Here is a 17,520-nt window from a genome sequence, read left to right as displayed (position 1 = left end):
TGGGGGTATTTTTTTCTCAGTGTTTGGTTGGAGGCTCGGTGCTCAGAGTTCTCACTTGTTGGGACCTCTGCCTGGGAGAAAGCGCAGGATCAGCTCTTGGGGACATCTAGCTTCTAACCTGCTTTTGCATTTTTTAGAGCTCAGGGGCTGTCCCCTGCGTAGCTGCTCACATCCCTGTTTTATCAAGAGCTTGAGCACAGGATATTTGGCTCCTTCCGGGCTTGGCCACAATTAATAGTGGGCTGCTGCATGGTCCTCGCCCCCTATGCAGTGTGAGGTTTTCCAGGTGTTGAGGCTTAGTCTGCCATTGGTCCAACTGGCAGTCTGAAGACAAAATTTGTCCTGTGAATCTGGGAGGCAGAGTTCTTCCCCACATGTTCCACCTGCATTCCTAAGCTGACGCGGGCAGCCATATGGCACAGTAAGGCTATTAAAACCTATGGGGAAAATCAGGGAGGAGGGGGTATCCAAATGTTAATTTTGAAGGTTTCTGCAGCCAGAGGCAAGGCTTCAATCTCTAAAACCCTTTCCCTGCATTTTTTGTCCTTCAGGGGAGTTCCCATAGACCATTTTTGCCATGATTTTGCTGGTGGTGGCCATCTTTGATTTTAAGCAATCTTTTTTTTCTAAAGCTTCCATCTACCTCAAAACTCCTCAATTTTACTTATAATGAATAAGGTTGGACCCTCAGGTCTTCCTACCCCTGTATCATGCCAAGTTTGTGCTAGATCCATGTCCCGTGTACAGTGGAGTGTGCGTGGGAGGGGCGGGAGCCTTGAGCTCAGCCTCTTCTGAGACCACATAGGAGTTGTGATCCCAAGGAAAAATACCCTTTCCAGAGCCTTCAGAGGGTGCATTGGCTAAGCGCATATGCGTGGTTGTTACAGAGCCCAGGAAGACCTGCAGGAGTTCCCTGCTGGGGTCCATGAGACCTCCAGTACAAGGCTTCACTCTGGATTTTGTGAGCCTTATGCAGAATCTCTGAACTGCAGAGGATTCACAGCATCTGTGTTAAGTGTGACAGAGGCGGTGGCGCAGGGGATCTCCCTTCAGCATATGCACTCCGACACTGAGCTGAACCCAGGATGTTCAGTCTGACAGACTGGGAGGATGGACAGTCCGATTCCATGGCATTATTGTCCCAGGATGCAGTTTCTGTGTCAGAGTCTAGTTCTTTGCACGAGAACAGTGGTCCAGAAGTGGTAGTGGCCCTGGGCCGGTGGGGGAACCCCTGGTGCGCCAACTGTTTGAAGCCTCTGTGCTCTCAGGCATTATTTCTACCTCACCTGGAGAACTCAATTATAAGTGGCTCAGTTACTTCAACTGTGTTCTTTCTCTTACGTCCGAACATCACAAAACTGGTCACGGACCATTGGGAGTTGCAAGAGGTGTCCCTGCAAGTGGCTAAAACTATGTCCAAGCTTTGCCCTATGACTGCAGATTTCCAGCAGTTGTTCAGCCAAAGGTGATTTTGTTGGTGGCACAGATTACCAAACAAACTTCCTTGCCTAGTGAAGGAGGTATCATATTAAAGGATACTCAAGACCATAAATTGGATGTAGTCCTTAAGAGACAATTTGAAGCTTTGGTCCTAGAGATTAAGGCGACAACACCCGACTGTCTGGAGACCCAGCCAAGGAGGAAGATGAGGTCCTCCAAATGCTCCTATATGGAGTGAATTATATAGTGGGATGTTCTGTACGATATCCGTGTAATGAGCAAGGTGTCAGCCTATGCTATCTCCACCCTGTAGATTCTCTGGATCAGATAGTGGGGAAGAGATTCAGGCTGTGAAGTCATACTTGGCAGGCTTCCCTTTCAGGGGCAGATGCTATTTGTCAAGGATCTGGATGACATGATGGCCAATGTCACAGACTGCCACCCTAAAGCCTTGCAGGACAACAGACCCTGGACGGCTCAGGATCTGGGATGTGGGAATCTTGAAGATTCTGTCCTTTTGCGGGAGGCTAAGCAATGCAGAGGTCCTTTCAGGGGGCACAGCAGAGATTCAGCAGGGGCAGAAGACAACAAGCCTCTGGCTTTTGTCACTCTCCAGCCTCTTAAGAAAGCACAATGATGCCAGGACAGGGGCCAAGCCCCACCTTCCACAGATATTGGGCAAGCTGTTGGCCTGTTGGTTGGTCTGGGCTCCGATTGGTACAGACTGTTGGGGAAGGTTACAAAATCGAGTTATGTGCCTCCCTTCTGGTCCTTTTTATAGATTCTCTGTTTGGCTGGTCAGACAGAGCCCTTAGAAGTCCGGGCAGCGGTGTAAAGGCTGCTGGATCTTCGTGCCATAGAGCCAGTCCTGAATGAAGAATCAGGCTTGGGCAGATATTCCATATTCTTTAAAGTGCCAAAGAAAGGCTCAGATGACTGGCGGCCAATTCTGGACCTCAAGTTGGTCAATGCTGCACCAAAAGTTCTGTAAGTGCTGCACTTCCGCATGGGGACCTTGCGGTTGGTCATAGCAGGCAGTGGCGCTGGGGGAATTTCGTGCCTCCCTTGATTTGATGGAAGCCTATCTTCACATTGCCATTTTTCAGGCCCACAGGAGGTACTTATGGTTTCATGTTAAGGAGCTGTATTTCCAGTTCTGTACACTCCCCTTCGACCGAGCAATGGCACCTCATACCTTTACCAAGGGTCAGGGTGGTGGTAGCAGCGCATCTCCTCAAGGCAGGGATCCAAGTGCACCCATATTTGGATGATTGGTTAATCAGAGTCCCATCAAGGGAGGAAGGGGAGCAGGTAGTTTTGAGAGTGATCCATTTCCTCCAGGACTTGGGATGGATAGTCAATTTCAAGAAGTCAACTGAAGCCGATCCAGCGCCTTGAGTACATGGGAGTTTTGTTAGACACTGCCTTGGGTCAGGTTTATCTTCCAGAGCAACACAGACTAAAGCTTCACAAGCAGATTTTGGACCTGCTACACTGCCTTTCTATCAGACTGGATTTGGAGAATTCTCTGGCTCTTAGATAATCTGAAAGTAAAGAAAAAAGAACGTAAAGTTTAGTCTGAGTCTCTGCTTGATAGCAGGAAATGCAAGTAGCTACAATCTCTATATAAAATTCTCCTGCATACTTCCTCTCCTCCAGACCTCATTCCATTCCCCAACCAACATCTCTCTGTCCCTCCATGAGTCCAACTTTTCTTCCTCTCTCATCCCCCAGATCATGTGCAGCATTTTTCACCACTACCCACTAGCCCCATGCCTATTTCTCCTATCACCCTTCTCCAACACCATGCAACATATCTCCCTCCATCACTATGCTCAATTTTCCTATTCCTTTCCCCATGTGCATCATCTCTTTCCCTCTCACACACTCAGGCTGAACAATTGTCCCTTTCTATTCCCTCCCTCCCTCCTATGTCCTGAGTTGGTGCTCCCTTCTTCCCTCCCTTGTGTCATTGCATGCCGCCAGCCCACAAGCCTTCCCCCCGATGTCAATTCTGATGTTGGAGAGAAAGTTCTGGGCCAGCCAGTCGCTGCTTAGCTGGCTCAGAACCTTCTCTCCAACATCAGAATTGACATCAAGGAAAGGCTTGTGGGCTGGCAGCTTGCAATCGCTACATGTGCCTGGCCCTTCCTTTCCCGGAGTTGCGGCGGTGGGGGATGATTGGATGGAGCATATTGGGTGGTAACGGGGGTGGGGGTGGGGTGGTAGGGAGGAATCGGCGGTGGCTTCAGAGGGGGGCATGGAGAGATCCCGGGCGGCAGCTAGTCCGCGTAGCCCCAACAGGCCAGTGTATCCCCTGGGGTACGCGTACCACAGGTTGAGAAACACTTCTCTAGATGGTGGATAGGGTAGGAGAGAGGTGTGAGGGTAGGTTGGTATGCCTGTGTGAAATACTCATTGACCCAACATTGGGATTTTAATCTGAATAAATTGGTAGCCAATATTGCTGCCTCAGAAGATGTGTGGCATGATCTTGAGTTTTACCCCCTCTTTTACTAAGCTGCGATAGTGTTTTTAGCGCACGCAGAAAATTAGCGTGCGCTAACCCCGTGCTACGTGGCTAGAACTAATGCCAGCTCAGTGGTGGCGTTAATGTCTAACGCGCGCTAAAACCGCTAGCGCAGCTTAGTAAAAGGAGCCCTTAGCGTTGTATAATAGTCTGCCATATTTTGAATTATCTGTAGGCACTTTGGTTGGTGTTTGGAGCAACCCATAGGTGAGAAGTTGCTGTGTCCAATTCTACTTATTTCTAGGTAGTGCAAAAGCAGGTTGATTGTTTTTTTAATAATAATAATAGCAGTTTATATACCGCAGGACCATGAAGTTCTATGCGGTTTACAATGATTAAAAAGAATTCTACAATTGAGTAGAACTTACATAGTTGGAGATTAGTGACTAACAGTATATGAGAGCAGTTATTGTGGGAGAGATTGTACGGATCAGCTACCTAGGTAATTCAAGAACAGATATGTTTTTAGGTGTTTCCTAAATTCACCATAGTTGTTTTATGCCTAAGTAATTTTTCCAGGTCTTTGCCCCATAATGGTGCTTGATAAGAGAGAAGATGTTGATGGTGTCTTTTAAATTTACATTTAACCGGTGGGGAGACGAACTTCGGGTGTGAGCTTCTCTTATGTTTGTTGGTTGAGAAGGAGAAGAGGTCAGTTATATAGTTTTTTCTCAGTCTAGGAAACACTTTATTGAATGGATTTACTTTGGTAGTAAAATGAACTTCTGATTATTTTTCAGATGAATGTACAGTGTGTTAATTTTTCATCACAAATAACTCCTGGTGATGTGATCTGGTTCTTTGTATAGGGTGATTTTGTATCATTGGTGTGCGTGGAGGGGATTGGATTCAGGAACAGCTTATGTTCTACTAGGCATTGGTTTATCAAGTTCAAGTTTCAATATCATGAATTCAAAGCGATTTACAATTAAAAACAAGGTCTTGGTTATTAACTACAACAAACACATGAACATTATGAACTGATACATAAGGGAAGTAGGGAGAACTACAATAAGCATAGTAAAGGAAACATGAAAGGTAAGTACAAAGGGAGGGTAAAAATTTTAAAAGTATTAATAAAAATTAAAAAGAAAATTAAGAGATTTAAAAAAAAATAAAAAATTCTCCGAACCTAAGACAGAGGACACGATTAGGTCTCAAAGGCATCCTTGTACAAACAACTTTTTTTTTTTCTCAAATTTTTATTTTTCAAAATAAATATACAAAGTATACAAATAATTATTATAAATATGCAAATATATATATATATGCAAATATACAAAAGATAATTTAAACATGAAACAGACTAGTTGTACGTATCACAGTTAATAAGAACATAAGAAATGCCTTCACCGAATCAGACCTTTGGTCCATCTAGTCTGGTGACCCGCACACGCAGAAGCCAATCCAGGTGTTCCCTGTTTAAGACCTAGGTGTTCCCTGATGAAAACCTTATTTTCCCGTATCCCTCAATGTGATTTGCAAGGAGGTGTGCATCCAACTTGCACTTGAATCCCATAATGGAGGTTTCCGTCACTACCTCCTCCGGGAGAGTATTCCAAACGTCTACCACTCGCTGTGTAGCGGTTTCTCTATCGGTTCTCATGTGCAATGGCTTCTCCCCTCCCACACCCCAGCCAGCCTGCGCCTCGAAGAATGGAAAATGTCCAGGCCTCTAGGCACCGCTGCCAGGCGCACAGACAGGGACTAGCAGGGTTTCCCCAGCCTGAGGCTGGACCAACAGCGGCAGCAGCCGCGGTTTCATTAAGCAGCCGTGGGGCATTTGCTAGACCGCCCTACTTTGCTAATGCGAGGCGGGCTGGCCTAGCACAAGCTCCAAGGCTGCACGGTCTAGCGCAGTGTTCTTCAACAAGAGCACGGTACCATGGAGGCACGGAACACGGAGTTTGAAGTGCGCTTGCACGCTAAGGGTTTTATTATAGTAGCGGATTCCAAACTTTCTGAAAGTACAGTAGTCCAACGTTGGGAAAGTTGCTGTATCTGGATTCCCAGAGAGATTTGAAGACTAGATATAGCCTCCCTAATTGACTTCATGTTGAAGACTTCAGGCTTCCGTAAGGGCAAAAACTCAATTTGGGCACTCTCTGATAAAGCAATAGTACTTGCATTTGCAGTAGAAATCGTCAAAAATGCTTGTACTTGCTCTAATCTCCAATCCGGCTGCACTGCTGACAAAGCGCTCTCCTGCTTCCTCTCAGGGCCAGATCCCCTATCCTGCTGGGCCGACAAGAGAGCATCCCGAGTCGGGCCAAGGATCAGCAGCACCTCCACCACTCCTGCTGCTCCCACCGCTGTGGGACGAGCCGGAGGACTCCGCTCCTCCGGAGACAAGCTGGTACACTTTAGGGAGAGCTCCCACGTCGAAGCTTCCTCCAGTTGCTGCGCTTGTGGGCCACGTTGCACAAAGGAGGTAAAGGTTCCTCTGGGAAAACCCTGACTTTAGATTTTATTTTCAACATAGATGAAATAGGGAATTTCTTCAAAAAGGCTACATCGGCTTCCCTGTGCAGTCATCAAACCGCCATTTTAGCTAAGCTCCGCCCTAGAAGCCATTTCTTTGGTGGCAATTTATCTGTATTTGTTACCTCTGGAGGGACTGGTATTTTTTCTGCTTCCCTCTACCCTTGATGAAGCCTTAAGGGTGAAATATGGCCATGTTGGGCAGTGTTTGCTATTTTCTTTTGTTGTGTGATCTGCTTATCTTTTGGTTTGTGCTGTGCACTTGTTGATCATAGCCTCTCATTTTTTTAACCTACATTATAACTATTCCAGTGAAAGACGAGAACATTAATGGTCGTTAGGAGAAGGGCTGATGATTATTAAAAAAAGTTTTTCATTTGGATTTAAATTTCTGAAAAGGTTATTTTTGCCTGCGTAGAAGAGGCAAATTGTTTCACATAGTGGGAGGCAAATACTGAAAAATAAGATTACTGTGTAGAATCTAGCCTTATTTCATAGTGTGGAAGAATAGATATATCATTAGTGTAGTGGTTCTCAAGTCTCCATATGCTGATGGAAGAAGGCAAACCCATGAGTCTGAGATGGTTTGGAAGGACTGAAGGAATGAAAATTAGCAGGTAAGACTGAATTTCTCCATTGCAAATTTTGGTTCTCTGTGTGTGAAAGGCTGGAAACCTTCCTGTTAGGATGAGTAGGAGAGCAAGTCTAACATCACCTTAAGTAAATCTCTTCATAAAGGCGGTTAATAAAGCCCAATAAATAAATAACAAACTTCCTCAGTTTTCATTTTAATATGAGGAATTAATAGAAAGTGTTAAATAGATTTGCTTTTAGAGATCTTTCGGCCCTTATTTCAAATATATGCAAAATAGTGCAATTTTGATTTTTGCATAGAGCTGATATTTACAGTAAACTCCGCTTAAGTGCACGCCCTTCCGACCAGATCGCCACGTGCGCTTAAACGGAGTATGTACTTAATAGGAGTGGGGGGTAGGGAAGGGGGAGGCTGTAGTTAAGCCGGCTCAGTTTAAATATGGTGCATGGGCTGCTGGAGCCTAAAGTACAGGAAAGCTATGCCCTACAGCTTTAGTGGAAACGGAGCACTCACTTTCCCAGCTGTCCCAGCACTTAAGTTACTGTGTGACTAACCATTGTGGCCAATCTGTTCTGCCAGTGGACGGATGCCTACTGACTTTCCTCCCAGTCAGAACGTGATTGCATTTAACTGGAGTGAACATAACATGTAAGAATAGAGGTTGGACCTATGACATCAGTGCGCATAAGCGGATTGTGTGCTTATCTGACTTGCAAATATCCGAAGTTTACATCCATTGACATTAATGTAAAAAAAAAATAGGACCGTGGTGGTAGGGTGCGGATAACCGAAGCATGCGCTTAATCGACGTGCACTTAGGTGAAGTCGACTGTAATCATTCAGGAATACAGAGGAATTGGAATTAATGCATTGCTCTCAGTGACTACAGATCAGGACCAAGGTGCAACTGGCTGTGAAGTTAGAATTTTTTTGAACTTTTGTGTTGATTGAAGGGCTAGGAAAGAATTTTAAGAAAAACAGCCAAGGCAGTATGTATGGAAGGGAATGAGTTTAAGGAGCTAGACTTTGTGTTTTCACAGTTCTTTGCTATAAATACCAGGTTTTGCCAACATTAGTCGTCTTTATGCAGTTTTGGTTGATATAGGTGAGTGTTCTAATTGATAAGATCTCCTTGAATGTATAGGTAAGGTGAATGAACTGTGTTTTTACTTTCTAAGGCCACGGCACAGTATGGCTAGCCTTGAGAGTATAGTGAATGAATCCAAGAACATTCCTGCCTATTTGCCTAATATATTAGCTGTGAAGGATGCTCTGCAACGAGCCAGAGATTGGACTGCTAAGGTGGAGGCGATTCAGGTAAGGAGTTTTTATGGATTTTCCCTTTGGTATAGCTAGAATATTCATGAATTTTGGTCCTTTCAACTATCCAGGGTCAAATGATACATATTATAGCAAAGGAGTAATGCTTATATGAATGAGTAAATGCAGATTAGGTTTTACACTGTTATTTGCACTGATAGGTTGGTACTCAGGCTATTTCCATATAAGCTGCTTTTATCTGTACCCTTCTCCTCCACTGCCAGTTCTAGATTCCATTCCTTTCATCTAGCTGCCCCTTATGCCTGGAATAAACTACCTAAGTTTGTCCATCATGCCCCTTCCCTTCCCTTATTTAAAAGTAGACTGAAAACCCATATTTTGATATAGCCTTCAATCGATAACCATACTTCCCACTAGTGCTGCCCGATTTTCAATTTGAATTGATTCACCCATTCAATTTGGGTGAATCGATTTGCTTTTTTAAAAAAAAAAAAAAACTCAGCCTGGGCAAACTATGGCCCGTTTCGACTTCCAAATTAGATTGACGCAGCATCTCTACAAAGTGTGCATATACGGACTGGCCAAGGACGCTTGATAAATTCTTTCCCACCACTAACTAAAGGTAGAGCTATTAGTGGACATTTCTTTCTGTCTGCCTCCTGTATGAGCACAATGGCTGCATCTCAGAGGGCGATCCCTGGCATGCTTTAATCTACTGCTGCTCGTCCTTCCTCCGAGGTCCATGGCTCTCTGTGTCTGCACACACCTCCGTACGTCCCTGGGGTTAACCCTTCCTGTGCCTTGCAGCCTCTGCTTTTCTCACTCCCCTGAGGCGGGAAGCTGCCTAACGAGCTCTGTTATACCTCCCTTCCCCCTGAGCTAACCAAGCTCTTTCTCTCTCCTGCACTGGCCTGTATTCCAGCTGAGACCAGACCTGATGGCAGCTCTATACCTAACCCTTCCCCACCTTTCCTGGGAACTCGGTGACAGCAAAAGAAAACCAAATAAACAAAAGCGGATCACCTCTAAGGGGCATGAAGCTGAAGGGGGCAGAGGGGAGAAGGGCCTGCCTGTCTATGGGGAATACGGACACACACACCCTTCTGACCCTATGAGGGCCGCACGTGCTCATCTCCCTTGTTGCTTTCTGCCTATTGACATTTGGCGGCTGCAAGAGTAGCAGTGAGTGACATGGTCTGTTCTCCAGCTCAAAAAAAAAAAATCCATGACTAAAATAAACTAGAGCAGGTAGGAAGAGGGGTAAGGGGGGCTTTGCCTTTCCTGGTCCTAATTAATCTTGGGAATTTTTATTCTTGAACTTTCATCTGCGCTTTATTTTGTAGTTTGTTTGCAGCACCTGGCTGGGTGGTGGCTTCCTCCCCACCTCCTTTTTAATCTCTTGTGTTTTTTTGTTTTGTTTTGTTTTTGTAAAGCATAAAGGAGTTCATTCAAGGTTATTTTTGCTTCCTCTCCTAGTGGTTGTCTTTATTATCCTTTGTGAATGGACCAGTTCTAAATGAGCAGTGCTTTTTTTTTTTTTTTTTTTTCTAGGAGAAAAGGTTCTCACGCAGAGCCAACCTTAGGAGGTGGGTTAACCAGGGCTTTTGTTCAGCTGGTACAATGCATGCATCTAAGTGACCCAGAATTAAAGGCCAATTGAATTTTGGTTTTGGCGCTGAAACTAACCTGACATCTTGATTTAGTCCTTCTTCAGTTTTTATAAATATATATTTGTTTTTGACTGAAACTGAAACTCTGGAGCAGCTCCCGCCTGAGGTTCCCTACCCAGACCACTCACCCCTTTAAAGCATTAGTGGTGCAGTGGAGGCAGGAGTGATCCTCACTTGCTCCTGCCCTTGCTGGCACCATTGTCAGCATGGCTGCTGGAACTTCAAGACCCCCCCCCCCCTTGGTCCAGCCCCTCTGTCAAACACAGGAGAGGGAATGATATGGTGGACCATGGGCTGGAGAGAGGGAAGTTGGACACAAGGGATGGTGTGGAGGGGGGATAGAGATATTAGATAGGAGGGTAGTTAGGAAGAGAAAGGGAGAACTTGTAGACCCTGGGGTGGTGGGGAAGGAGGGAGAGATGCTGGATGAAAGGGTAGTTGAGTAAAGGAGAGATGGTAGATCTGGGGATGGTAGGGTTCATCGCTGCGGGGATGGAGATGAAAAAAAGGAAAGATGCCAGACCTCCGGGGGAGGGAAGGGGGAGGACAGAGATGGAAGATGGATGGTTAGCACAGAGAAAGAAGGAAATGACAAATGGGTAGACGACCCTGGCAAGCGAGTTATCAGAAGACAACTAGAGTCTGGGATCAACATGATTTGAATAATGACCAGTCAACAAAAGGTAGAAAAAATCATTTTATTTTCTGTTTTGTGATTACAATATGTCAGATTTGAAATATGTATCCTGCCAGAGCTGGTGTTAGACAGCGAACATGAGCTAGAATTTAACAGAGAGAGGAAAAGTCTTTTTTGTTTGTTTATTTTGTTTACACCACAGCGCCAGTGTGGGTAGGAGAGGGCAAAGTGGGTGAAGAGACTATAAAGGGAGTGAAGAGGCTATAAAATAAACCCACCAGGATATTTGAAAAAAAACATTCACTTTGGCAGGAAAATTGAATCGAGAAATCGATTCAATAGGCTGAATCGAATCAATTTTTTTCCTGAATCAGGCAGCACTACTCCCCACCCTAACCAGAAAATTAACCATACCCCTAACTGTATCTCCCACCCTGACATCCTTTTTATCTTCTCTGCTTATATTGTAAGCTCTTTTGAGCAGGGACTTGTCTCATTCTTGACTGTATAGCACTGCGTACATCTGGTAGCGCTCTAGAGATAATTAATAGTAGTACAGTGGTACCTCGGTTTACGAGTGCACCGGTTTGCGAGTGTTTTGCAAGATGAGCAAAACATTCGCAAAATCGGCGCCTAGGAAACCGAGCGCGCTTTGATTTATGAGCGCCCCCCTCCCCCTTGCGAACTGGCACCCTCCCCCCCCCCCCCCGCGATCCGGCAGCCCCCCGCCGCCATCGGGCACCCCCCCACCGCGACCTGAGGTCCCCCCAATCCACTCGAACCCTCTTCTTACTTTGCTGTAGCCTCCACAGCGGCACCGGCACCAGCATGTCCTGTGCGTGGTGCCGGTGCCTGAAGATCTGCTTCCTGTGCTGGGCCTTGAGCATGTGCGCATGCTCAAGGCCTGAGAGTTCACGTCGAACGTGAACTCTCACATCAAACGTGAACTCTCAAGGCCCAGCACAGGAAGCAGATCTTCAGGCACCGGCACCACGCACAGGACATGCTGGTGCTGGTGCCGCTGCGGAGGCAACAGCAAAGTAAGAAGAGGGTTCGGGTGGGTTGGGGGGACCTCAGGTCGTGGCAGGCGGGTGCCCGATGGAGGCGGGGGGGGTGCGGATCGTGGGGGGGAGTGTGCCGGTTCACGGGGGGGCCTTCGGGGGAAGCAATGCCAGTTCTCGTGGGGGGGGGGGAGCAGCTCTGCTGGCCTCGGGGTGGGGGATGGGAACCTATCAAAGCGAGTTTCCATTATTTCCTATGGAGAAAAACGCTTTGATAAACGAGCATTTTGGATTACGAGCATGCTCCTGGAACGGATTATGCTCGTAATCCAAGGTACCACTGTAATAATATTGTGTAATGCAAATTTTACAATAGGCATACCATGCCTCACTTTGATCCGTTTATTTGGAATTTGCTTCCAAATGGAGTTCATTTGGGACCTACAGCTGGAGCTGGGGGGGAGGGGGAAAGTAATGTATGGATGTTCGGAACAAAATGGATTGTACAAAATAAGTTATAGTTGATGAAGCTGTGAATATAAGGAAACACAAATGGAACAAATAAATGTTACATAAATTACTGGGAAAAGGAAAGCAAAGCAAAATATCAGGAGAAACCTGGTAAAACATAAAAACGTTTCTATGTTGAAACACTGAATTGTGTTCAGAAAAAGTTGAAACCAAACTGTTGTCGCCCCCTCCCCCAACATAAAATCTCTCAACTTTAAAATAACTAACTGAATACATAGAGTGAGACCAACATGCTGAGAAGTCCCTGTTTTTTGGGTTTTCTGAAGTAGCTCTGACAAAATGCTTCAGAACCCATTAACAGATTGACACGACCTAAACAGATAAGTTGATATGCGTTTTGTGAAAATTTGTTGAAGAAAGCACGGTATTTTTAAGATAAAAAATTTTGGGGAAGTACTATGATTGAAAAAGGAGAGATTTTATGTTGGAGCGTGACTCCAGTTTGGTCTCTTTTCAACTTTAAGCACAATTCAGCATTTCAACATAGAAAGGTTTTTCATGTTTACCGGATTTCTCGTGATATTTTTTGCTGTGAATATAAGGCCATAATGAACATGTATCTTAAGGAAGCCTATGAGGAAACATTCACATTGGAGGATTTAATGAGGCCTGCATTGAATGCACTCTTGATCCATGAGTGCTGTTTTCATATACACTTCTCCCTCGTTATTCGCGGGGGATACGGGCAGAGCCTGACCGCGAATGGCGAAAAACCGCGATTATCCGGCTCTGACCCACCCCCACCTCCCTGCCGCCTACCCGGCCTTACCTGGTGGTCTAGAGGGCTTTCAGGGCAGGAGCGATCTTCCTATGCTCCTGCCCTGTGCAGATCACCATGAGGAAATGGCTGCTGTGAGTTCCCGTAGTCTCTCGAGACTACGACGGGAACTCCCTACAGCCATTTCCTCACGGCGATCTGCACGGGGCAGTAGCGTAGGAAGATCGCTCCTGCCCCGAAAGCCCGCTAGACCACCAGGTAAGGCCGGGAAGGTGGCAGGGAGGTAAAAAAATATGGGTTTTTCCCCCTCCCCAGAAAAAAATTGCGATTATGTGAAATCGCGAGTGCAGAAACCATTAATGAGGAGGGGGAAGTGTAATACATTTTTTGTTGTTGTTGAAACTGCTTAAAAGGATTACAAGTTGTTGGGGGTTTTGTTTTTTTGGAGTGCAATTATTTTATAAAATATAAATAGCTGTCTCATATGGATGATATAGGGTAGGGTTACCAGATTTTCCTTCTGGAAAATCCGGACCCCTAGACCCGCCCCCAGGTAGGTGTTTCTGGGGGCAAAGTTTGGGTAGAATTTGCATTAATTTATAAAATATGCCAATCTACATATAGGTGTAAATAACTGTGTCTGCATTCAAATTGTGATTTCTGCCACTTTAAGTTTGTACTTTATAAAGAGATAGAAGTGCCTACATGGCCTCTTAATCTAGGCACCCTGTTATATGCACCCTGTTATAAAATTGCCCTCATAGTGGATGTAAATACGAACCAGTGGCGTACCTAGCATATGGTATACCCAGGGCCCATCATTTTTTGACACCCCCATCTGCATGAAAAGCATGATTTTTAGTAACAATCCACATGTCACACAAGAGTTACCTAGGAAAAGGCAGCATCTTACAGTGAGCAGTACAACATCAATACATCCATTGTATAACTAAACAAGCCAGATTAGTACAGATCAATCCTGCACAGTCAATCCTAACAGAGAACCATGTCTTTCGAACACACAGAACACACATTCGCTTAGTATGGAATATATAATCACAAACTATCCCCTCCCCATTTTACAAAACTGCAGTGATTTTTTTAGCCACGGTGGTAATAGCTCAGACGCTCATAGAATGCTGAGTGTTGGAGCTGTTACCACCACGGCCAGCACTAAAAAATACTCTACGGTTTTGTAAAAGGGGGGATAAAATAGAAATATGTAGACAAAGGTTAAACTGAAGCACCAAGAAGCTGGACTCTGCATACAATGCAACACCACAGAAACAGCAATGCATCTACCCTAAAGCAAAAAAAAATAAATATAATTTTTTTCTACCTTGTCTTCTCTGGTTTCTGCTTTCCTCATCTTCTTGTCATTCTCTTCATTTCATGCACTGTCTACCCTCTTTCTGCCCCTTATATATGGCATCTTCTCTCCTTCTATGCCCCTTCCAGAAACTGTATGTCTCCCCCTTCCATCTCTCCCTTCCCTCCTCCAATGGTCTGGCATCTTTCTCCTCTTTTTCCCTTCCCTCTCCCACACCCATATGGTCTGGCATTTCACTCTCTCCTCTCCCTTCCCCCCACTTCCATCAGCCTTTGTCCCCTTTCTTTCCCTCCAACCCAATTCCATCCAGTATCATTTCCCCTTATGTCTCTCTCCCCTTTCCCTGCACACCAATTCCATCAGCATCTGCCCCCTTTCTCTCCCTCTACCACCCTTCCATACCACCTTGCCCCTTTTCTCTCCCTCCACCACCCTTCTATGCTCCTTTCTCTCTCCCTCCAAACCAGCAAGGTCCCACGATGCCTGTGTCTGCTTCCTCTGCTCTGGAAGACATAAGTGACGTCGGAGAGGGTGGACTGGCAGACGCAGGGAGTTGCGGCAAGGTCCCGCGATGACTGCGGCTGCTGGCCAACCCCGTCCGACGTTGCTTACGTCTTCCTGAGCAAAGCCGGCAGACGCAGTCATCGCAAGACCTTCCTGCACTTCAGGGTGGCTGCCGACTCTACTCCGGAATAAGAACGACAGCCGCGCTGAGGTAAGGTCCTGTTGTAGAGCAGTGCGGGAGGTTCTGGACCTACATTGCCTATACACAAATGCTAGGAGCCTAAGGGCTAAAATGGGAGAGTTGGAAGTCTTAGCCAACAAAAAGGGCCTTGACATAATCGGAGTCACAGAAACTTGGTGGGCTGAGGACAATAAATGGGATGTGGCTTTATTTATTTATTTATTTAGATTTATATCCCGTCCTCCCAGTAGCTCAGAACGGTCTACAAGTAAACATACACAATGGAAGTAATTAGACAAATAAGATGTACAATAGGTTTAAATGCTTGGACATACAAGACTGTGCAGTATTTCTCAGAGTACAAACAATTTCTCAGAGTACAGACAATTTATCAGAGTACAGACTAAGAGAGGACTATACTGAAATTTAGGGAGAAGTTAAACAGGGGAGAGAAGAGAGAGGTGGAGTTTAAGGGGGAGTGTAGACAGAGGGAGACCTTTAGTTGAAGAGGAGGGTCTTTACCATTTTACGGAATGTCAATAAAGAGTTCTGTTGCCTGAGTTGAGGGGGGAGTTGATTCCAGAGATGTGGCTGTAGGATCGTTTGCGGGCAGTTTCTGAGAGGAGGGACCTTCCAGGGGGAATGCATAGGCGTATTTCCGATTTTGAGCGGAGGGTGCGAGTGGGGGTGTAGATGGGAAGCTTGGATTTTATGTAAGAGGGGGTGGTGGCATAAATTCTCTTGTGGGCTACTGCTAGGGCCTTGAAAGCACAGCGCTGGCTAATTGGGAGCCAGTGTTCAGCGCGGAGTGCTGGGGAGACGGAATCATGGTAGTTGAGGTTGTGTAGGAGGCGGATAGCTGCATTTTGGACACGTTGGAGTTCAAACTCTACAGGAGAGATAGGCCACACAAAAAAGGTGGAGGAATAGCGCTATATATAAAGGATTCCATACATTCAACCAGGATGGAAACAATAGCAAGGGCGGATGACTTGGAATCACTATGGGTTAAGCTATCCGAAGGAACTGGAGCAGACATAAAATTGGTTCTGTACTATCGCCCACCGGGACAAACGGAAGAAATCGACCAGGATCTGGAGGCTGAACTGAGGCAGGTATGCAAAAGCGGAAGTGTGGTGGTGATGGGGGACTTCAACTACCCAGGAATAGCCTGGAGTATAGGGCACTCAAACAGCATGATGGAGACCAAATTTCTGGAGGTCACGAGGGACTGTTTCATGGAACAACTCGTCACGGAACCAACGCGGGGAGATGCCACTCTTGACCTAATCTTCACCGGACATGGGGGACCCGCTAAAGAGGTGGTGGTACTAGCCCCACTAGGAAACAGCGATCACAACACGATCCAGTACAAGCTAGAAATTGGATCATCAAAGGTGAAAAGAACTACAACGACAGCACTGAACTTCAAAAAAGGGAATTATGATGCCATGAGAAAAATGGTGGGAAAGAAACTCAACGACACCGCAAGGAAGATGGAGTCCGTAGAAAAAGCCTGGACCTTACTCAAGGGCACGGTGCACGAAGCACAAAACCTGTGCACCCCCAAGTTCAGGAAAGGGTGCAAAAAAAATAGAACAAAAAACCCAGTGTGGATAACAAATGCAGTGAAAAGGGCGATAAGGGACAAGAAGGCCTCATTCAAAAAATGGAAAAAGGACAAATCAGAGGACAACCAAAAGGAGCACAAAAAGCACCAAAAGGAGTGTCACCGAGTGGTTAGGAAAGCAAAAAGAGATTATGAAGAAAGACTGGCGGGGGAAGCAACAAACTTCAAATCATTCTTCAGGTACGTCAAGGGGAAGCAACCAGCAAGGGAGGAAGTGGGACTCTTGGATGATGGAGACAGAAAGGGAATGGTAAAAGAGGAGAAGGAGATAGCTGACAGGCTAAATGAGTTCTTCACTTCAGTCTTCACGAGGGAGGACGCAACCAACATTCCGGAACCCGAGGAGATCGTAAAAGGAGATCAGGATGAAAATCTGGTCCAACTAGAGGTAAGCAAAGTGGATGTCCTCAGGCAGATAGACAGGCTAAAGAGCGACAAATCGCCAGGTCCGGACGGCATTCACCCAAGGGTACTCAAGGAACTAAGGAATGAAATAGCTGAGCCACTTAGACAAATATGCAACCTATCCTTAAAAACTGGAGAGATTCCGGAAGACTGGAAAATAGCAAATGTCACGCCCATCTTCAAGAAAGGCTCAAGGGGAGACCCAGGAAACTACAGGCCGGTGAGTTTTACCTCGGTCCCGGGAAAGATGATGGAAGCGCTGATTAAAGACTGCATCTGGGAGCACATCGAAAACACTGGGCAGCTAAAGCCGAGCCAGCATGGCTTCTGCAAGGGCAGGTCATGCCTCACTAACTTATTATACTTCTTTGAGGGGGTAAACAGCCAGGTGGATAAAGGGGAATCTATAGACATCATTTACCTTGACTTCCAAAAAGCCTTCGACAAAGTACCACATGAAAGACTACTAAGGAAGCTATGGAACCACGGGGTGCAAGGGGAGGTCCACCGATGGATCAAAAACTTGCTGGCGGACAGGAAACAGAGGGTTGGAATAAAGGGCCATTACTCAGACTGGCAATGGGTC

At 45.9% G+C, this 17,520-nt stretch overlaps 1 protein-coding gene across 1 annotated transcript in view; it reads left to right on the top strand.

Moving 5' to 3' along the window:
• Positions 1 to 17,520, top strand: part of KDM5A (lysine demethylase 5A) — a 374,123-nt gene that overhangs the window by 281,545 nt on the left and 75,058 nt on the right. The window contains 1 exon segment of the mRNA XM_033952792.1: positions 8,225 to 8,363. Within this exon segment, the coding sequence (XP_033808683.1) occupies positions 8,225 to 8,363 (139 nt within the window).

The sequence above is a fragment of the Geotrypetes seraphini genome, chromosome 7, assembly GCF_902459505.1.
Source record: "Geotrypetes seraphini chromosome 7, aGeoSer1.1, whole genome shotgun sequence".
NCBI classification, from domain to species: domain Eukaryota; kingdom Metazoa; phylum Chordata; class Amphibia; order Gymnophiona; family Dermophiidae; genus Geotrypetes; species Geotrypetes seraphini.
This window is presented reverse-complemented; position numbering and strand designations above follow the sequence as displayed.